A 22,924-nucleotide genomic window follows, 5' to 3' on the forward strand; every position below is an offset into this window, starting at 1 on the left:
GGTGCTTACATGTAGAGTACCTGTGATGTCCCCACAGAACTTTGTTGACATCCAAATATACCAAAACAGTGTGAATTTGTGCAGATGCTGAAAACCAAAAGTGAAAGGAACAAGATGTTTACATGTCACATTAACCCACTTATCGCAGAGTAGACCACACCCTGTATGATTCTAACCAATGTGTGAAGTTCTCAAGTCCTGATGCAGAACTGGATGGTTTGAGTAACCTGCTTAAGATCAGAATCTTCTTTCAATGTAAACATACAGTAGCCAAAGCCAAGTATACATTTCCCTGTCTTCACTCGTCACTGTTGTGTGAAACCAATTAATTAACGCGTCAATATTTTTTCAACGATCGCCGTGTCTACAGTTTATGTGTCTTGTAGCTACAGCATTACAATTTGGCTGCATGTGTAACTGCTGTGGTATACTGTTTGCTTGTTGTTTCTAGGGTACTACAGCCACAGCCAAAGGCAGAGCCAGAGTCAGAACATGGAGACAAGCCATGACATGCAGGTCCTGGTTACTGGCACCACTGGCATTTCCTGGAGGAAGAAACCCACTGCAGTGAGTGAAACTGTGTGTATGTGTGCAAGGCGGTGTGTTAGAGAGATGATGGCAAATGACAAATAACTGTCAGACAAATGTCTTTGCCATTATCTGGAGAGCCAGACACAAAGGTTATATAAGAAAAATATCATTAACACTCTGTGGAGTAGCTACAACAAAACACGTTTGTATATGGAAAATTAAGATTAATTAAGTTGGATAAAGTCACCTTTATTCAACTGATATCAGAGAAAGTTATCAATATTAAAAAAGAAATTAAGCTCAATATAAAGTCACGAAGTCACTTCAAAGCATATAATAGGAATATTATACAGAAATGAGAAACTAAGTGAACTAGTGATCTCTTTTTTTTTTATGTTTAAGGGGATGCTACTTAACAGTGTGTCCCATCCACATACTGCTGTCATTTTCCGTACAATCCTGCTGAATAACATAACACATCTCCTGCTGACTGTGTGATAAATATTTGGCATAATCAATAACATGTATCAAATTTCATGTGCAGAAATCAGATACTGAGAACACATTTCCTTATATTTTAATGAGGACAGACAGACAGAGGGTGAATTACTTTGGAAGAGCAGCACAGTTGTCTTCATTATGTTACAGTATTTCGTATTTTGCACTAGTGGTAACTAGTCCCAATGTCATGGTACTGCATATTACCTCGGGCAAATCAGACATGATTTGAAAATACTGATGGTTTCTTTTCTTACATAATTTGTGTGTGTTTATCTGCTTTGTCTAACTTTAAAACAGGCACCTGTGATCTCGAAAGAAAAGGGCAAGTCAAAGAAGAACAAGCTGGATGGAAAACAGAAAAAGAAAGAGGCGAACGAAAACTGGGTGGTGTTCTGTGACTTCCATGAGATCACACACGCTGTCGTCAAAGAGGCAATGGTCACCATCTATAGACAGGACAACAAGAGGATGGTGAGACAGACACACATACAAACAAATCAAATAGTGGTGTGTTTCATGTGTTTTTGATGACCCCAACTGTAACTTTGCATGCTTGTTTTGAGCCGTGGATTGTCATTCACAACATGTGGGTGTGACTGCATAGCAGAGTCATATTCTGTGATGTTCTCTGTAAGTATCCAAAATATGTTTGAATATTTGTTCTGAAGCCTGCTCATAATTTTAAAGATCAATTGTCAAGTTCTTCATTCATTCATAATTACGACCAGAATTTGCAATCATCGTTCCACAAATGTGATCTAAAAGTTTTGGTATTTAAAAAGGCATTTACTGTACAACATTCCTGTGGCTTTGTTGCTGCAATGGCCTGAAACCTACATGTCAAAGTAAATACCTTTTGTGATGTGTCTTCATACAGTCATAATCGATCACTCTCTTATTTTAGCAACCTGGACTACTGCCTCCACTTAACGTGACCGACGGCAACATTTGTTTGGATTTACCTCATGTTGAAACAAAGCCTGCTTCTCGCTACATGCTATTAGCTATGACTAATGGTGATATCATGCTTCATCATGAAAATGGATTTTGAGTTTTGTAATACATCACCACTCTTTTAGACAACCCTCTGGAGTATTGAGGCTTTCTAAGAGCTCCTATTCTGATCACCTCTTTCCTCCTTCCTTCTCGTCATCTCTTCTCCTTTCAGGAGTTACAAATGGCTTCTAGGGCTGAGGCTCTGTCCTTTGCAGCACTTGTGGACGGGTACTTCAGGCTGACAGTGGATGCCCACCACTACCTGTGCAAGGAGGTGGCCCCTGCTTCAGTGGTGCACAACATCGACAACGGTTGCCACGGACCCATCTGGTTTGTACTGGCAGATTTATCTATGGAATGTGTGTGTGCCTGTTTCCTCACAATAAAGCAGTGTTACTGGACACATGCTATTTTATTACAGATAGACCATCTCTTACTGAGCTTAATTTGTATTTGCTTATACCCTGTCTGCCTCCTACATGCACAGATATCACACACTGCTTTTAAAAGCCAGCCTAAATGAAGGTCTTATGATAAAGGCTACTGTCATCCTCATTGTTAACCTACCATTTTCAATCAACCTTTCCATTGTTGCAGTTTAAGGTTTGTCTAAATGTTGTTTTTGTGACTGCAGTCACCAAACCAATGTCTATGTGTCTCTGTTATTCTGTCGTTGTATTGTTTTGTTGTTCTGTCTTTGTATAGTTTCATTTTCAAAATGTTTTAGTCACACTAAATGGATCAATGATAGGCAGACGGATCACCGTATTAATCCGTAGAAACTGGTTTGGTCACCAATGTTCAGGGAAAAACAAGTAAGACAGGTTACGGAAAACTGCATACAGTATGAAAGACATGCAATACAATAGTAATACTAACAGACATACTGTCTTTCATTGAAGCTTGTATTTAGTCTTTTGTAGAACTTAAAACCTACTAAACCTAACTAAACTTCTACTTGATGATAGAACCCCTTTGCTGCCCCCACTTATTGCGTTTTCCCCTCCCCAGTACGGAGTATGCCATCCACAAGCTGCGTCAGGAGGGCAACGAGGAGGGCATCTATATCCTGCGCTGGAGCTGCACTGACTACCAGTACATCATCATCACTGTGGTCTGCAATGAGGTAGTGTAGACTTATTCATTATGTGTTAGGAAGTTACAGTTAAATCGGAAGTCAACAAATTAACCCCACAAATTGTTTTACAACTATCCCTTCCTTGTTGGACTCTGGAAATAGGAAATTATATGCATTATAGTATTGTAATTAATACATTTTAGTTGTTACGTGTGTTAGTAGTATTGTAAGTATTATTGTATTATTATACAGAGTATTTTCAGAGCCTTGTGTTCAGAGCCACACACACACACTCTCTCTCACACACACACACTAACATTCACAAAGCTGACCAACTGGATCAGCTTAGCCACTGTTTACAGACACGGTTTATGCAAGGAATGAAATATGGTTAATTTGTTACAGCATTGACACACGTGTGTGGTGTTCCGTGTCTCTTTAGTGCTTTAACTTTATAAACCTTTTGTGAAGAAGAAACTTTCTAATATAAATATAGTTTCTTTAATAAATGAACGCTTGAGTTCATTACTCTTTTACATTTCTCCTTGCACACTCCCACTCTCTGTTCTTCCCTGCTCCTTCTCCCTTTAATCATTTTTTCTCTCCTAATCTAATTGTTCTGTTTTCTCTCCGCCAGTTTCCTGTTCCTCCATGTTCTAGTCAAAAACTCTCTCTTTCTGCATCTAGCTCGACCTGAAGGAGTCTCGTCGTGTTCCTCAGTACAAAAACTTCCAGATTGAGGTGGCCCCCGATGGGTTCCGCCTGTACGGCACTGAGACGGTTCGGTCTACTCTTGAAGAGCTCTTGGAGCACCTGGAAGGCCAAAGCCTTCGCACCGAAGACCTCCAGTTCCAGCTCCTGCGTTGCTGCCCTCCACAGCCTAGAGGTAAACTTAATGACATGTGATCTACTCAAAGACACATGCAATAACACAGAATACCCAAATAGAGAGAGGCATTAAGCTAGAAAAGGTTCATTCTCGTCTTAAATAATAACTTGATACAAAAGAGCTGACTGACAGCAAAAATGTTGTATTTCTGGAAAACATACAATATGCACCCCTGTTCAGTTTATTCAGCCACAATTACACCAAATAATATCAGGCTGTGTTTCAGATAAAAAATAATCTATCAAACAATTTGCAATGCACATTACACATTACATTAGAGCAATAATGGAGTTTCTTGGAGATAAGACTAATAGAAATCAGTATGTCTGAAGTGTTGACTATTCAGATCCAAAGTGAAAGGCCATTTTGAATCCAAGGAGAAAATAGTTTTTTGCTACACGTTTAGAATAACATTTAAAGCTATTTAAAGCTATTGTGGTAGAAAGTGTCACAAGAAGTGTGATAGATGTGATAAAAGACTGGTTTCTGAGCGACATCATTATGCATTATGAGATAGAAAACAAGCCAGAATGATGGAGAACCCATGATGATAAACAGCAGGAATTCCATATATGCCAGTGTTATTTTATATGTTAACATTACTTGTGTGAGGTGGGCTTTCTTGATTTATTATACATAGGGAATCTGTCTGTTGTGATGGTTGTAAAAAGAACATATTCCTCAAACACCACATTATTTTTATTTTGTCAGGTCGTGGCTAAGGTTAATTGATACTTCGATTCCATGGTCCTAATTGCAAGAAGCTACCACAAATGCTTAAGAAAAATGCTATGATGAGTCTGCAGTGTTCGCACTTTTCAAATGCTAAAGCAGACTGAAAATCCTGCATGCTCTGGCATCTAGCAGTCTCTGCGTCCTCAGTCCACGCCCTGTGCAGTTCAACACTTCTCTGTGCACAACTACAAGTACAACAGACCACACCTAACTGTGATATTGGGTGGGGTTAGAAGTGCAATAGACCTAAACTTTTCAACCCTTAGAGGTCAGTGAAACACAGCTTTCTCTCCCCACAAGATTTAGAGTGGAGTTTCTCTTTACACTAAGTGTGTGTGTGTGTGTGTGTGTGTGTGTGTGTGTGTGTGTGTGTGTGTGTGTGTGTGTGTGTGTGTGTGTGTGTGTGTGTGTGTGTGTGTGTGTGTGTGTGTGTGTGAGTGAGTGAGTCTCACTAACTGAGGGTAAGTGAGGCTGGCATGAACAATGCGTGCGTCTGTGTGAAATGGTGTCAGGGAGGAAGAGAGTTGTAAATGTGGGTTTCCGGAGCCAAACTAGCACCCTTGTGTTTACTTCACTCAGGGAAAGGTGGAGCCATGTATTCAATTCAAAACAATTTTATTTATATTGCGCCAAATCATAACAAAAGTTATCTCGGGGCACTCTTCATATAGGGCAGGTCTAGACCGTACTCTTTATAAGATTAACTGCAAAGACAACAATTCAAAACTCCCTTTTAACAGCCTGACTGGTTTCGCATGCCATGTATGCATGTGTGCATGTGTGCATGTGTGCATGGAAGCTGTTTTTGTTTGTTGGGGTTGTGTGGTGTTGATTATTATCACAAGGCATGACTGTTTTGGGTTAGGGCTTGTGCTGTGTCTGCTTGAGAGGAAGATAAAAGACTGGAGTGCTGCTGTTAAAATATTTATGATGTATTATACAACATTCATGCTTCAACAATAACACAACGATATGCCCACATCCCGAGAATATGATACAAACAGTTTACTTTTACTTAGTGTTGTTTTGGGCCTATGCATGGTTTTTAACTATTATGAAAATGATGTAAAGTATATATGAGAGTGGCCAGGTGTGTATACCTGTGTCACTAGAATCTGGGTTTTTAACATAAGAGGTCAAGAGGTTAACGAGTGGGTGCAGTGTAATATCTGCCATGGTAGGTGTGGGTACGTTACATTTGGGTTTTGCGTAAAAACGCAAATTGCATGTTATGGAACAGTGCTCTTAACACTCTTTGGCGGTTAATGCAGGGTGATGCTGATAGAGTGGAGATACCTTTTTCCCCCTTAAACCACGGTGCGCTGGTTTTGTCACAACATTAGACACCCACAGACACGCACACACACAGACACAGACACAGACACATATGCATGTATAGTACGGGAACAGGCACAAAGACACATTTTCACTTCATCCTCCCACACACAGCTCCGTATATACAAAAAATTAACTGAATCAGTAGGGTAACCCAACCTGAATAGCTGCTCACATCATTGCCACATTGACGTAATTGTTGAGAGCCTGTCTCCCACATGTAGACACAGTTTTGCTTTCATGCCGAGTACCAGTGCATATATAAGCATCTGTAGCATTCTTGTGTGCCGCGAAAGACATTTCAACCCAAGTTTATCTCACATTGAACATTATCTCTGCTTTTATCGTTGTCAGAGTTCATTGTTTATTGTGTGAATGCAGTGCAGACAAATCAATCTAGAGTTTTGACAGTGTTACAATAACATGACCTTGACAACCATACAAGCAGACATGACAATTCTCTGTGAGGGATTACCCCACCCAAACAACTGTCAAGTCTCCGCAGCATGATTTTGACAAAGACGAATCTAAAACACTGTCATACTTTTGAAAATGCTCAGCAGTAATGTAGATAATATACGCTTTTAAAGTTTGTGTGTGTGTTTGTGTTGTAGAGATTTCTAACCTGCTGGTGGTCACTAAAGAGAGAGCACCGGCCCCTCAGACACCCATGCAGGAGAGTCAGCTCAGCTTCCATCGCATTCTCAAGGAGGAGATTGAACAGGTACACCTTCTCTTCTTCATGTGTGTCTCCTGTGTTATGATTATAATGCGGTTACAGGATATCTGTAGATGTAAAGATGTAAGATGTAAAACTCTCCATATAAATGATATGAAGTCCATATAATGTATTAATAAGATTTTGTATTAATAAACAAAAATGATTGTCGGTGCATTTTTTCTGTTGCAGTTTAAGCTTCCAGTGTGCTTCATGTTATATATGTAAATGAGTGGCGACAAAATATTAGAAACACCCTTTTAATATAATGCAGTTTTAAGTACAGCCTCAAAACATACCGCAGTTTAGTCAAACAGCTAAAGTGTAGCGCTGTCGCAGGCCATTGCATTTGCATTATCAAGGTGTTTTTATTTCAGAGATTGTACAGTATGCCAATTATTATTTTTATTCTCATACTTGCATTAATCCACTCTGTTTAACTTACACCCTTAACAATAGTTTCGTTTCATTTCAAATAAGGGTGCACCAGCAGATGTTGACTGTCCCCCATCACACATGGAATAGATAAAACTTAAACTAAGACTCTTTTTCAGGACAGAAATTTAATTTAACAATAGTTTCAGAGTCTACATAGCTGTGTTCAGCTGAAATGTAGTCTTTAATTTGGCTACAGAAACCCTCTTCTTGTAGTAGCTACAGTTTGGGTACTGGATGTAACAATTTCATGTAATACTGTGTTTTCTCTGCTCCCTGCTGTGTTCACCAGGAGGAGCACCTTGGACGGGGCACAAGAACCAACATCTACTCAGGCACACTGAGGGTGAAGAGTGAGGAGGAGGAGGATGCAGGTTACTCATCCTTCCAGGAGGTCAAGGTGGTCCTGAAGGTGCTGGGTTCTGGACACAGGGACATCTCCTTGGTGAGACACACTCACAGATCCTGCACATCCTTGTACACCTGTTCTTATGAAGACTTTGACTTCTTTCTGAATACCTTTGACTACAAACTGAAAGATGATACTTTTTAGCAGCAAGCTGGGTCAAAAGCTAATCAGACCATAAAGGTTTCTGTAATGTGCTATGTGTTGAGTCATCTTTGTCTTTCTGTTGACAGGCCTTCTTCGAAACAGCCAGTATGATGCGACAAGTGTCCCATAAACACATAGTGCTGCTGTATGGAGTGTGTGTCCGCCACCAGGAGAGTAAGTGCATGTTGAGAACTCTGTGTTTCCATGTGTATGAGAGTGTGGGGCTGTTTCTAACATCTTTGACACGTGTCTCCTTGTGTTTGTGTGGAACAGATATCATGGTTGAGGAGTTTGTCCAGCTAGGACCACTGGACTTATTTATGAGGAGACAGCAGAGCCCACTCAGCACACCGTGGAAGTTCCAGGTGGCCAAGCAGCTGGCCTCAGCTCTCAGCTACTTGGTGAGACAGCAAAACACACACACACACACAAACTATAAGAATGTAAGTATGTAGGTCCTGGATGCATCCATGGGATTATGTGCACCATGTTTGATCCATTTAATCTTTATGTTTGCCCTCTCAATTGTGAACTAAGGTTTGTTGTATTTTGTGTGTGTTTGTAGGAGGACAAAAAGCTGGTCCATGGCTTTGTGTGTGCTAAAAACATCCTACTGGCCAGGGACGGACTGGGCACCGATGAAGGAGGGCCCTTCATCAAGCTCAGCGACCCAGGAATACCCATCACAGTGCTCACCAGAGAGGGTGGGTACAAAGTGCACACATATTCACACACACTCTCTCTCTCCCTCTCTCTGTCTCTCTCCCCCTCTCTCTGTCTCTCTCCCCCTCTCTCCCTCTCTCTCCCTCTCTCTGTCTCTCTGTCTCTCTCTCTCTCTCTGTCTCTCTCTCCCTCTCTCTGTCTCTGTCTCTCTCTCAGGGTTACTAAAAGTGAAACCTAAATGGTTACAAAACAGCCACCATGGAAAATTTCACAATAACTTCGACTTTCCTTCGCAGTCAGCTGTAAATAACAGTGAAACCAAAATGAGAACACAAATGAAGTGAAACTAAAAAACTAGAATCATTTGTTTATATTCATTTCCATACATTTTTAAAACTAACTAGGACCCCAAAGATATGGTATAGACAATTAAAACGAATTAAAAAACTTAATTAAACACGTGAAACTATTTTGACCTTGACTCACACTTCACGGAAACAGAAACACATACTGACACACATTGACGTTGGTCTGAGTCTGATGATTGGCCACATCAAACTCATTTCAAAATATGCTTCTTGCTTGTCTCCTAACACTTTTAACTGTTACGTATAAACTAATAAAATGCTTGTTGTAGCTTCTTTGCTTGAAAGTCGTCATCTGAAGCCTAATTTCTTCCCACATAAAAGAAAAAGAAAAAGAAAAAAGAAAAAAAAAAGGAAGAGCATTTCCGATCAAGCAGAGGTTGTCAGTAATGGGAATCATATTTGTCACATGATCAATACACATTGCGCTGGGCGCATTTCCCTCTTGGACTGTAATTTGTCTTGTAAAAGCTAGATCTGGGTTCAGGGAAGATGGCACAACAAGGACATTTCTCAGATTGCACAGTTCCCCTCAAATGGCCGCCTCATGTTTCTGTTTGTCTATAAGAGTCAGAAGTTGTGTGATATAACACAGTGCGGCTGTGCAGATGGATCGGCCGAACCACAGTACAGACTGGAAATGTCTCTTTGCAAATGTCTATCACCACTGGCCCCTGGGGATGCTCCTCCCTCCCTCGTTGTTCCCAGAACTCTGAACATTTCTTCTTCTGTCTCCATCCCTCTGCAAAACAATCAGTCTTCCAGTTACACATCGATGTCCTTGTACATAGATTTGATTGAACACACATGGTGGATGAAGTGCTGAGAAACCCACTGGGAGCGCTCCTCTCTTCTTCCCAGCAATCTCTGATCACTTTACTCGAACCCTCAAATCCCTCCCTCACTTTCTCTCTTTTCTCTATTTCTTTTGTCCTGACACTCAATCACCTTCGTCCCAGCTCCTGCTGCTGTCTCCATCTTCCCCCTTCTCTCCATTCAGCCCCTCCACTGCACTCTTCCCCTCTTTACTCCTCCTCCTCTTTCCCCAAAGTCAATCAGCCCATGTCCAGTCTGAGCTGCATGCACTTACCATGTTATAGATTTATGGAGCCAAAAAGCCAACTGTGGAGGTCAGCCAATCAGTTAGCTTCTTCCAGTCAGAGTAATATATTTTAGCCAGTCGATGCCCAGGCTTTTTAGGTCCAGTGGATGCAGTCAGTCAACATTTTAAGCCAGCTAGCCACCCAGTCAGCCTGTCAGAGCTGTACTGTATTTTACTGCTGTTGTTGGTTCCTGGTATTTGGGGCATTGTGAGAGAATGTTGGCTACGATCCATGAGGTCACGCCCTAACCATTACTTCCAAATAGCGTTCAGCACTAGAGATTTGTTCAGCATTTGGTCAAATCTTTACTCTTTAGAAATAACAGTTCTTAGTTTGCTACTTTCTTTAAATAAAAGAACTTGTTTAACAATGTACTGTTGATTGATCTGAGATATCTGAAGTGAAGTATAGATAGTCTAGTCAAGTCAGTTTTCTTTAGATAGCCCAAAATCACAAGTTTTCCTTAAGGGGCTTTACAGTCTGCACAACACACATTACCTCTATCCTCAGACCCATGACGTGGACAAATCAGAGATTAGGAGAAACTGCACAAAAAAACTCCAACAGGGACAAAAAGGGGATAAAACTCAGAGGAGCAACATAGGAGGGATCCCTCCTCTAGGGCAGAGGGATATGCAATGGATGGTGTATGTAAAGAGAAACAACAATAGTACATAACAAAATTACAATACATAGAAAAAGGACAATACTAGGACAATAAAAAGCAAACAAATATGAAGAATATGGATCAGAGAAGACTGGAAGTGCTGCCGAGCACTGGTAGGACCTGGACCACAAAACTTAAACATATAGATTTAAGTATGAATGTTACAGCTTGATGAGGACAGGGCCAGTATGGTGATTATGTAGTTTATCAGTTATTATTATATTTCAGTCTGTTGAGGGCGTTTGGGTGTAAGAAGGTCAGTTGGATATGTTTTCTTTCGCTTGTTAAAAAGATTATGTCAGTATTTCACATTTGGTATTAATATTCCCATAGTCACGTCTTAAAGGGCAAGGTTTGCCTTTGACGGTCTCATCGCCCAGAGCATCACTTATCATCACTTTGGTCAAATTATTTTCCACTAATTAGGTCGAGCCCACGTTCCGTGTTTCATACATATCCAGTAATCATCTGTAGTTTTTACAGAGACACCCAGGGACTGAAACAAATCCTGTGCTGAATTGATTTACTGTTGCTAAAGTTGACTCTGTTTCTGCAGAGTGTGTGCACCGTATCCCATGGATCGCTCCGGAGTGTGTGAAGAGTGCGTCTTCCCTGAGCGTCGCAGCTGACAAGTGGGGTTTTGGTACCACCCTGTGGGAGATCTGCTATGATGGAGAGGTCCCCCTCAAAGAAAAGAGACTCACAGAGGTAGGGGGCACACATAAGAACTTCCTATGACGATGACTGCATATAATCATACATACAGCTACACTAATGCCTTTTATTCGAAATCTGAGGACTATCCTACACTTCCTTTTTATTCCTGTTCCTTTTCGTACTCCTGTTTGCATGCACTTTCTCATTCATTTGTATGTCTTTGTGCTGAGCAGAAGGAGAGGTTTTATGAAACAGAGTGCCAGCTGGCCACCCCAGACTGCAGAGAGCTGGCCCAACTGATGACCCACTGCATGAACTACGACCCCAAGAAGAGACCCTTCTTCAGGGCTATCGTCAGAGACATAGACATGCTAGAGGAAAAGAGTATGTACATGATAATATGTATACAGTAAATATGCACATTAAATGTTAGGTATTTTCATGTAACGGGGTGGGTCCAAATATGAAGTACAACCTCATTTTGTCATTTACCTCATTCTGCAGAACAGACTAAAAGCAGGTACAGGTTGAAAGTAGTTGTTTACAGCTGGAATATGATCTGAATGTTTTGCATGGTTTGTATCTCACCGAGCAGCAGCCCAGTAAGCAGTGAGAGAGAAAGAGAGAGAGGGAGAGTTGTTTACTCAACTCAGATGTTCATGAGGAAGTTCACTGGGTGCATTATCACTGATCTGCCCCTCAGCTGGGCCCCATGGCAACATAATACTCTGTTCTTCCATCTGCCGGCCAGAACTGGATACTGCAGTCAGGCGTACTAATGCTAAAGCTTATTTGACCATCTTATATTAAAATCCCAAGAGAGCCACAAACTCACCTTAACTTAACTATCAATCTCCTTATAAGTTGCACCTAAAAAGGCTTGAAAGTCAGATTAAAAACACAGTTTTGGTTAAATAAACTAACGTAAGTTATTTATTATAATGGTGATACAGAATAAGTCTTGCATGAATAATGAATTGTCTTACTAAAAGTAGCCATTTGTGTGGAAAACAGAGCAAGCGGACGGTTATGTAACCACAGAAAATTCTGGTGAGAACTTTGACACTGTCAACCACAATAGACTTCCTATGACGCAAGTCAGCTTATGTTGAAGAAAAGACATGTTTTACCCAGTATGTTTAATGTATTTGCTTCTTTTTCCATCTCTCAGACCCACTCATCAAACCCAAGCCCACACCAGAGGTGGACCCAACTGTGTTTGAGAAGAGATTCCTGAGGAAGGTCCGAGATCTGGGAGAGGTAAACTGTTCCTGCTGTATTTATGCCGGTTTTGTGCTTTTGGGTTAATCTCTGTGCAGCAGACCTTACCATTTGTAAGAATGACCAAACTGACCATTTCCAAATGCACAAATAAAACAACTTTTAGTTTACATGCACTGGTAAATGTTTTGTCTTAAATCTATGATTACCTTCAGTGCATTGCACTGTGAGTAGTGTGGTCATTATGGTTTCTTATTTTATAGTTTACTACTATTAAAAAGATGCCACCTGGGGTATAAAAATCCTTGTGGTGCTTCATGTCCTAAAACGAGCCGTAGGGATTTGACAAAATACACAAGACAATAATCTACAGACCAAAGATAAGCAAGAGCCAATGCAGAACTTCAGTAATTTAGGCAAGGATAAGAAACAACTGGTCCCCACACAGGAAGAAGACTAGAACTTGTTCACGATTGTCTGAATAACTCAAGTTTCTCACATTCCTCATGCAGGGCCACTTTGGTAAGGTGGAGCTATGTCGCTATGATCCTCGGGGAGATAGAACGGGTGAGCTGGTGGCTGTGAAGTCCCTGAAGCCTGAGAACCGGGAGGAGCAGAGCACCAACCTCTCGCGTGAGATCGACATCCTGAAGGCACTCTACCATGAAAACATTGTTAAATACAAAGGCATCTGCCAAGAGGAAGGTAAGATGGAAACATACACTGTATATATTTATTCAGTTGGCGACAGTTAGAACCCCATTAATACAAGTATTGTTGGCTCTGTGCTCACTGAAACGCCCTCCTGATGTTTGATCAACACAACTAAGATCTCATTACATCAGGTTATATCTTTTTAATTCAGGTGTAGCAGACATGTAGTATTGACATAGTTTGGTGCTTTTAGTGTGTAAAAGGCACATGCACTACAATTAACAGATATTTAAGTGTTAAACCAGCCATCTGTACCTATATTTTCATATATGACAGAAGACATAAATGCTTCTGCTTGCTGCCTACAGGAAGCCAGCAGAAATTAAGCTTGGGTGATTTAACTTTCAAAATAAAAGCATTGTAAACAAGCTGAATAAAATGTCACTTGGATGTCACTAGATTCTAGTTAACAACATTCGCGCCTGTTCTGAAGGTATTTCCAGAATCCTTCAAGGATTTTTTAAATATCTAGATGATAAAATATTCCATCCGCAGAACAAAAGAAAATGTTTTTTAACCTGTTTCCCAAGTTTTGTATTCACAAGCAAAATAGAAACGTCAATCATACCAATATTTTTTTTGATTTTGGTTCAAGCAAATTGAGCTATATGATATGAGATAGATAAGATATGTTGAGATATGTCATGTCCAGCTGGTCAGAAAAAAGAGGTGCAACTTGGGCAACAGCTTAAAAATCATTTTTATCGTACAGGGAACAGAATGTATTTTCATCCAGATGGTTAAAAGTGGTACAGTGGAATTTGTGCCCGTCTCTGAATGCTTTTATGTGTAAATCTGTTTGTAGGGGGTCAGGCCATCAAGCTGATCATGGAGTACGTTCCACTGGGCAGTTTGAAGGAGTATCTACCACGAAACAAAAGCAAGACCAACCTCAGCACCCTGCTCAGCTACTCTGTCCAGATATGCAAGGTAACGGTTTATTTTCCCTGAGCTGTTTCCTCAAACCAGCTGGTGCCGTCAGGCATCTTTTATGGCATTTAACTGACAGTAAAGTACCAGCCGTTGGCCTAAAGCATTTAACACCTGACCACTCTGTAGTTATTTAAAATTTTAGCACACGCTCAAAGTGTTTTGAAATGTTTTAACACTTCCTGTTACTGGTGGTGAGCTGCCTTCCAAAACAGTAGTCATGTGATTGTCACATGGTTTTAATAAAGGCATAAACAGGAACCTTCAAATGGTTGTTGTGAGTTCATGGTGTTGGTATTGGATATTGCTTACTGGCCAAAAACACTTCAGAAAAGATGACGTAACTCTTTGTGTTCTGGTATATTTGGCCAAAAAGCTCATTAAAAAATAGAACTTAAAGCTGAGGGGTTGCCGTTGATGGAAAGGTTTAGTGTTGAAGATGTCTGACAATTACTGAACCAACATGACTGGCAGTGTTTCAATTAATATATAATGCATCAGGTATGAAGTCGTAGGCTGTTCCTCTCCCACCAGGTGTAGCTTTGTTTGTCTGCATGTTGCATTCAAAATCACACAAAGCCCCAGGCTGCCTTTCAATCACTCTGAACCCGTTGAACAGTGGCCCTGTTTTTGTTTTGTTTTAGGGAATGGACTACCTGGGGTCTCAAAATTACATCCACCGGGACTTGGCTGCCCGAAATGTGCTGGTGGAGAACGAGAGGACGGTGAAGATCGGAGATTTCGGTCTCACCAAGAGCATCAAGGACAATGACGGATATTACACAGTCAAAGACGAAAACGACAGCCCTGTTTTCTGGTGAGTCAAGAGGAGGAAAGGGTGGCAGTTTGAACAGCACTGTAATTTTGATTCTTTCAGACCCGACTATGATAGCTGAGGTAAAGGAATTTGTGAAGGAAGGAGAGAATAAAAAGGGGAGACACTGTGAAGGAGAAATGTGGAAAAATGGTGATCAATTCAAGAAAAGGGTGAAGGGATTTCATTCAAAAGTCCTTTTCATCCAGGAGGTACTAAATTAAAATGGACTCAGGTGTCAGTTGTAGCTATAGCTAAAGGACTTGGTAGCATTGAGATGACAGAGAATGAGGTAACGAACGGAGAGGTTTGCATCAGGCGGTTAAATTACTAGGGTCTGTATGTATACTATATATATCTGTATATATATATATAGATATAGATATATATAGATATATATAGTGCATGGCACTGGTTTCCTAAAAGCATTTAGTGTTTTTAGAAAAAAATGTGCATTTAGTAACATTAGACAAAGACCATCCCTTTTCCATTGAGGACACTTGTATGATTTCATCACTAATATTTCTTGAAACAGTCACACACATAAGTTCCATAAGTTCTGTGCGGGAGCTGAGTAACACAAAAAGATGAATAAATACACTGCTGTTTCAATCCCAATCCTTCTTTTCAACCACAAATGCTCCTCCTCCTAATGTTTCTTTAAGCAAATATGTATTTTTAAAAATTAGACTTAAATCAGTAAGAGAGCCTGAAAGTGTATGATACTGTGTATTAAAGCGGTATATGTCAGTAACGACATACTGTGTGTGTGATATTAACATTGAAAGCCTGCCAGTGCAGCATACATGCCTGACACAGGGAAAGCATGGTCACAATGTTGAAACGGACAAGTCTTCATGCTCGTGCACTTTGTTTTTCAGGTATGCTCCAGAGTGTCTGACTCACTGCAAGTTCTACCTGGCTTCAGATGTTTGGTCCTTCGGGGTGACACTGTACGAACTCATCACCTACTGTGACTCCTCCAAGAGCCCGATGGTGGTCAGTATGCGCTACTCTCCTTATTATCTTCACTCCCACACAGGCATCCAGAAGTGCTTCCAATACTGGTTGGATATTTTTGGAAGCTTGGATAATGATTCCACATTAAATACATATAACACACAAACACACACACGCACACACAGTCATTTGTTTGTGACAGATGGTGTCGGTCTTTGGCCAGAGACTCCGCCAGCAGCTGTGTCCAAACTGCAGCCTGTGCCAACGCTAAGAGCTTAGTTTACCATGAAGATCTTTCATTTACATCCGGCTTTTTAATCTGCCACTGTTATCGTGACTGACCTACAACTATTACTGGAAGGCAATTAGTAATAAAGACAAGTGAAGTGAAGGTTAAAAATGAGACGTGTTAAAAGGACCTGGTGTGACAGAAGCTAAAAAGAAAAAGCTATTACAGTACAGTGTTGCATCTTCATTCAAATGTACTTATCACTGTCTTAAGCCCATTTCATGTCTAAATAAAAAGTATTCAGTATTGAAGTACGTTGTTCCTTTTGTAACCCGTCCTCATCCTCGCCCACGCAGCTCTTCCTCAGTATGATTGGTCAAACTCACGGTCAGATGACGATCATCCGATTGGTGAAGGTGCTGACAGAAGGGAAGAGGTTGCCACGTCCAGACGGCTGCCCTGAGCACGTAAGAAACTGTCTCCTCGTTACCAACATAACACAACACAATAATGACGTGGACATTATGAGGTGTGTTCTGAAGAATTGTCTTTATTTACAAAACGAGTGCAAAGAACAGCAAACAATGGTCAGGTTGAAGAAAGAGTAGCTTCTTCTGCACAATAGGTCTTAAGGTTCAAATAAACAACCTGTTGGAGAGGAAACGGGGAAGAACAAGGTTCTCTTCAAAGGAGGGCAATCTCCAACATCACTGGTTTCTGTAGGGACATCTGAAAATACTGTGCAACACAATCAGTGTCACTTCTTTGAGACCCTGAGTGACACAGTGAGTTATTTACCCTTTCACATGGAGCTGCTAGATCCTTAAAGTCTATCTTAAAATACTTCCTGATGGTCTTTGAAAAGTGTACATGAAACATTGCTAGTAATACCGGCAATCTTACAGTCTCCAGCACTCGTGGCTCCTGCAGGGAACACGTCTTATAGCTGCAGTTTTGTTTTTTTTCCCTTTGTCAGGTTTTACATTTTTACCACCTGTTATCTAACACAATTCATGTTCGACAGTTGTACGAGCTGATGCGCAAGTGCTGGGAGACGGCGCCCGACAAGAGAATCTCCTTTAAGCGCCTGATCGAGGAGCTGACCATCCTGCAGCAACTGCAGCAACCACGCAATGACCTTTAAGCCTCCAACTGTTCGAGGCTCTGGGAGTGAAGTTGACTTTGCGTGCGGACTTGGGACCAGATGCAAACAGCAAAACTGACCCCAGGTCAGCATCTGCTTGTGCCGCTTCATTGTACTGAGGGACAGTCCTGAAGGATCAGCACTTCACACAAAGCCATGCTCCTTCATACTCGCATATAAACCTTCCACGACTTTTGGTCATAATCAACTATCATTTTAGTCTGCCATATTATTCTAAATTTTTATTTGCCCTCACATTATGTATTATATATTTTTCTGTTGTTTCCTAATTTGAGTTGAATTTCGGCTGAAACAAGTCAATCCTGTCGAATGTTGTAGCCTTAGCGCCTCCTTAATGTGACCTTATATCTTACAAAAGGACTTCCAGGTGTATCTAACGTACATTTAGCTGTCTGCATTGAGAGAAATGTTAAACTCGCGTGGACTCGTCAGCCTTAAAGTTGTGTGGATATCACTGATGGACGCTTGTAAGATGGAAACCGTGCAGAGCAAGTTCAACGCTCACTTCCACGCAGTTAAACGGTTGCGTGGCGGTCTTCTTTGCAATGGACACCGAGTGGATCACTGGTGAATCGTGTCGAGAAGTGGATGGATGGGATGAAGAAGGTGGGACACAGGCATTAACACAGATACTGAAGATGTGTTTTCTTTGAACATTTTATGCCACTGCTGTTTGATTCATGGACTCCTCTGTTTGGGAGAAAGTCACCCGATTTGTGTTTCCTTCAGTTAGAGAGCCGTCAGACGATCTGTGATAAGTGTCTGGATTTTCTGTTCACGACGTGCAGATGTCAGCAGTGTTCCCTCACTGTCGTCATGGTTTTAGAGTTTGGTAATGGTTTCATTGTTTAGGTATTTTTTCCTTTGGTTTAGACTGTTAGTTGGACTAAACAAGCAATTTTAAGACATCTTTAGGCTGTAGGAAACTAATCGAGAAAAAGAATGCACAGATTCATCAATTATGGACGTAATCTCTGTTTGCAGCCTGCATTGTTTAAATGTGTAATAAAAGCCTGTCTTACAGTAACCAGACACCAAGGAGAATACTTTCTCTGTGAAGGAGCTGTTTGAGCTGTATCTGCACAGGAACAGAAATCTATATATTTTTTTCTTTTAGGGGTTATGGCTCTGTAATCATCATGTTCATGTTTCATCCTCTTCCAATCACCAGGAGCGGATCATTTACCCCCCCCCCCCCCCCCCCCCCAAAAAAAAATCACATCTGTCGCACGGTGTTAAATCCAATCTTGAGATTTTTAAGGTTGTGATCGTTTCAGGTGATTCTGTTTATGATCTCTGCGTTTTGTCATTTAAAGAATGTGACAGATGTTTTAATTAGGACCTGTACGCCTCTGATTTCATCGCGATATTAAATCCTTTAATATTCAGCACTTGTTGAACATGTTCGTTCAGGAGGGAGAGATTAAGTTTAGTACCTGTGAGAGACACTTGAGGGCAGTATTATGTCACTTTTCCTCTACTGTACACACTTCAAATCTGTCAAAGCCACAATTATTTTATGAACTCTATATATTACACATGCACATACATAATAATGCAAAAAAAGGAGCCACTTGCCATTGTTGCATATGGAAGGACTTCAGATGGTATACAGAATATGACTCATCATATGGCATTTTATGTTCATTTGTTCTGGAAAATATATTACTTCTATTGGTGACATGAAACCCTCATAATGATATATATGTGCATTTTATTTGTATCGATTACTTTTTAATTCTCCAATATTCCAGAAGTTTATACAAGTGTATTTTATCTGTGTGTGTATGCGAAACTGTTTGTGCAGAGGGCTTTTTTTTCTGTTTGAAATCCATCAGGAGATGTGAGCCGTGTAGCCGTAAAATCTCGCTCAGTCATATATTATCGCAATGAAATGAAATGATCAGCTCTACGACGCAATGCAACTGTATGGCTTTTACTGTGAATGTTGGCAGAAAGGCAAAAAAAAGACTGTCAAGAAGACAAAGTTGCGCTTCAGTCCACATTTTATTTAGGAATGTAAAAGACAATTCCTTCTGCTCAAATTAAGAGAAAAGAAATATATATATTTTTCAAAAAATAAGACGAAAGTATGACTTATGGAAGGTAAAAGTATCCATAAATACACGATGAAAAAATAAATAAAATCAATGTTTGTTGTGTTCTGTCCTTGTCAGTCCAAATGCAATATATTATTAACTACTGAAAACAGTTTGTTCTATATATTACAGTTGTAAGTAGGCATGCTAAAATTGCTCTAGAAATACCTTATTCACAGTAAAACAATAGCAATGTCAGTGTGATATAAAATGTTGCAAAATCTACAGTATATTTCAGGTCAGAAAAAAAAAAATCCACATACTTTACAAAGCAAGAAGCACAGCAAATCTAAATTTATCTACAGCCAGTACAATGTGTCAGAAAATCGTAAATACTTTAGTATTGCAAAGCTTTGTGATCAACACACTCACACACATTCACAGTCATTCACTATTGCAAAGTCCAGCCTCACCACTGACCTTGTGTAATATGCAGAATACATACTGGTACAATGGCAACGCACTGAAGCTTAGAGGCTCCGTTTACACAAGAACAGAAAAGTCTGGATTTTAACCTGAAGTGATTCAGCGGTTTCTGTTAATCCCACAAACAAAAAAAACGAAACGACACAAGACTACAAATACGATTTTCTGTTCTGATGTAAGTGAACACTTAAAAATCAAACCAGCTGCATTTTCGTGTCAGCATCATACAGTAGTTCTAGCAACTGAAGACCAAAACATGAGCTGGAGGCTGCATTTGCACAGAAACAGAATTTGTCCTGAACTCTCCGAGGTGATTCAAGAACATCCTTCGCTTAGTGTGTACGTATATGCAGGCTTTGCTTGTGCTCTGTTAATTTCGGGGAACCAGGCCCCGTTGTGTACAATCATCATGAGGACGTCACGTCTAGTTGTTGGCACAGAAAAAAATAATAAGAGATACAACCTTTTCTCCATCAGTCAACCACTCAGGAATACACAACATCCCCCAATCAAAAAAGGGCCTGATATTCTACAAAGGTAAGTAACCACAGACATAAAATATGTTGTACAACTATTGGTATTTCATACTGAAACTGTGGGAGGCAGTTTTAAAGATAATATTGCAAAATGACATATTCATCATCTGAAAAAAAAAAAAGAAAAAAGTCAAGGCTTATAAAATTGGCAACAACAACAAAAAAAAAACACGATGGAGACTGAGACTAGACTCTATTCAAAGAAGCAGACATGCGTTAAGAGAAGCTGATCATTTGGGGACTTGCAACCCAGAGTGACCTGTGAAACCAAACTAAGCTTGTACGACTTTCTCCTCACGTGACATAAAGCTGTGTCCAAGCCTGCGAAGGTATGTCCTTTTCAGACTGAAGGCTGGTGGGGCTCTACGCTGCACCTCCTTCCCAAATGACACTTTCTGGCCTCACCAAGACCAAAACTAACGGTGCCAGGAAGCCAATGCCAACATATACACTTGTCAAGTTTTCAAAGGAGTTTAACTCAGGCCTGAGCTTCACTTCGATACGATGCCAAGCATATGCCGAATCGATAGAATATCTAGATTAAGGTCTTCGACGTCTATATGAACACTTTAACATCTCTGCTGGTAAAAACGAAACACTCCTGGAGAAAGGAAGACTCCTAGTGTAAGGGACTGAAAGACACCAGATCAAATCTGCCCACAGCATCGACAGTGGACGGCTGGAGGAGGATCAAGGAGGACGTCCACCATCAGACACCAGAGATCGTCCTTGAACAGAGACACGGGTTACCATCAAACTGTTATTTTACAAGGTCAAGAATGAACACTGAACTAAATCGCATCTGTACGTCGCTGCCTGTGTCGAGAACATGTCCAGGCTGCTAACAAGAACAGCCAGGCTTTTATCATTTACATCCTGCAGGGGCCCTCACAAACAACTGCTCACCAGAGTTACAAAAAAAACAATCTGCAGTGAAAGGGACACAGAGGGACACCAACTGTCCTTCCAAATTCAGTAAAGGAAAAGATCACATTTCTCTTACGAGTGGAGGAGTCCTCTTGGCCCCTTTGGTCAATGAAGTATCCAGTTTTGAAATACTAATGCTAATGTTCAATCGCAGAGGCTAAACAGTGTATACTGATGCAGCTGTTCGGCAGATGTTATGGCCACATTGTCAGTCTGACTGTCCCAAAAAAAAAAAAAAAAAAAAATCCCATGAAAAGACAAAATCAACAAAGAACTGATCTGATCTGGAACTCATTCTGTGCTGTGGAGCTTTACTGTTGTACATAAGCATTACAGACACATCAATGAGCCACACTGAGGCTACATGTTCCTTCATTATGATGAACGTCACACATACATACATACTCCACAAAGAGCCACCAAATGTGGAATAATCCGCAGCAGAAAATAGTCCCAAACAAATCAGAATCAGAATCAGAATCAGAAATACTTTATTGATCCCCGGGGGGAAATTGTACATATTGTACAATTGCAACATGTACAAATGCACTAATTACTACTCCAGTGCTCAGCTGTTTTAGGAGATGTTTTAGGAGATTTTAGGAGATGTTTTAGGAGATTATTAAGCCGTGAAACTATATGATTGTAATCTTTACTCTTCAGTGGGAGTAAATGAGTTTGGGGCTGAAAACCACAGACAGGTTACGGACTAGCACATTGTTCGTTTTGGTCTTTTCCTGTAATCCCACTAAATCTGCACCGATCACATTCATTCTGCAGAAAGCCGCCCCGTTTGTACGTCCCACGACCGACGGGTTTGGAGGCTCGACGGCAACTGTGACCTTATGTGTCTGTATTTGAGCGGCTACAATTAGACTGCTGTCAGGATATCTGCTCACCAGGGACGGAGGACTGACGTTTGTCAGCTGGCCTCCGATTAAAATGCATACTGTGATTGTTTTTCCTCCGCTGACATCGAAGAGGCCGGACAATTTACTCCACAGGGGGGACGATAAGAAGCATAAAAAACATGAGGACAATAAGGTATTCATGTAGATTTGGGTCACACTAGGAGAGTTGTGTGAGAGCGGAGGGGGGAAATGGTCTACGAGAGTCCAACTAATACAAATACCAGAGCTGAGAGGAGACGTTTCCAGTGTGTGTGTGTGTGTGTGTGTGTGTGTGTGTGTGTGTGTGACAGCTCTACAGGTAAGTGCAACGTGCAGGAGTCTGGCAGACATAACCAACACTCCTCACTGAGCGAGCAGACAGAAGAGGAGAAAGCCTAAAAAAAAAAAAAAGAAATCCCTGCAGGCTGAGCGACAGCTGGAGTTGTTTTTCCCTTCCCCTGTCTTTCTTTCTGCCTCTCTTCACCCCCATTACCTGCCAAGAGCACACATTCAGAGAGCTACACACACACACACACACACACCTATAGTACCTACAATTACTGGTTCCAGCACACACAGAGAACCAGTCCAAGTAAACACCAGTTCAGCTCTCTTCTGGAACAATCCATTGTGAGCAACCGCTCCACAAATAAGAAGCTTGCGGTGGAAAATATGCTTTTGTAATAGTCACTCTCAACCTGTCAATAACACATCAAAGATGAAGCCCACAAAAATATAGGAGCAATTAACAGTTAATTAGCGTCATTTTTTGTTTTTTTTCCCCAAC

The 22,924-nt window shown here is 40.8% G+C and overlaps 1 protein-coding gene across 3 annotated transcripts in view; it reads left to right on the top strand.

Annotated features, from left to right (window-relative positions):
* The window catches only part of jak1 (Janus kinase 1), a 38,981-nt gene extending 20,623 nt beyond the window's left edge, over positions 1-18,358 (top strand). For 2 of the 3 annotated variants that reach the window (XM_070909417.1, XM_070909416.1), the window contains exons 7-25: positions 452-567; positions 1,330-1,503; positions 2,201-2,358; positions 3,040-3,154; positions 3,794-3,992; positions 6,680-6,789; positions 7,511-7,663; positions 7,858-7,945; positions 8,045-8,172; positions 8,337-8,475; positions 11,126-11,277; positions 11,460-11,610; positions 12,398-12,486; positions 12,960-13,152; positions 13,967-14,091; positions 14,736-14,908; positions 15,787-15,904; positions 16,451-16,561; positions 17,119-18,358. In XM_070909417.1, coding sequence (XP_070765518.1) covers positions 452-567; positions 1,330-1,503; positions 2,201-2,358; positions 3,040-3,154; positions 3,794-3,992; positions 6,680-6,789; positions 7,511-7,663; positions 7,858-7,945; positions 8,045-8,172; positions 8,337-8,475; positions 11,126-11,277; positions 11,460-11,610; positions 12,398-12,486; positions 12,960-13,152; positions 13,967-14,091; positions 14,736-14,908; positions 15,787-15,904; positions 16,451-16,561; positions 17,119-17,238 — 2,612 coding nt within the window. In that variant the 3' untranslated portion in view covers positions 17,239-18,358. Of the gene's footprint in view, positions 1-451; positions 568-1,329; positions 1,504-2,200; positions 2,359-3,039; positions 3,158-3,793; positions 3,993-6,679; positions 6,790-7,510; positions 7,664-7,857; positions 7,946-8,044; positions 8,173-8,336; positions 8,476-11,125; positions 11,278-11,459; positions 11,611-12,397; positions 12,487-12,959; positions 13,153-13,966; positions 14,092-14,735; positions 14,909-15,786; positions 15,905-16,450; positions 16,562-17,118 lie in introns of all 3 variants that reach the window. The other variant, XM_070909418.1, reaches the window with a different exon arrangement.
* The last annotated feature ends 4,566 nt before the right edge of the window (positions 18,359-22,924 follow it).

Source organism: Enoplosus armatus, chromosome 7, assembly GCF_043641665.1.
Source record: "Enoplosus armatus isolate fEnoArm2 chromosome 7, fEnoArm2.hap1, whole genome shotgun sequence".
Taxonomy (NCBI): Eukaryota; Metazoa; Chordata; class Actinopteri; order Centrarchiformes; family Enoplosidae; genus Enoplosus; species Enoplosus armatus.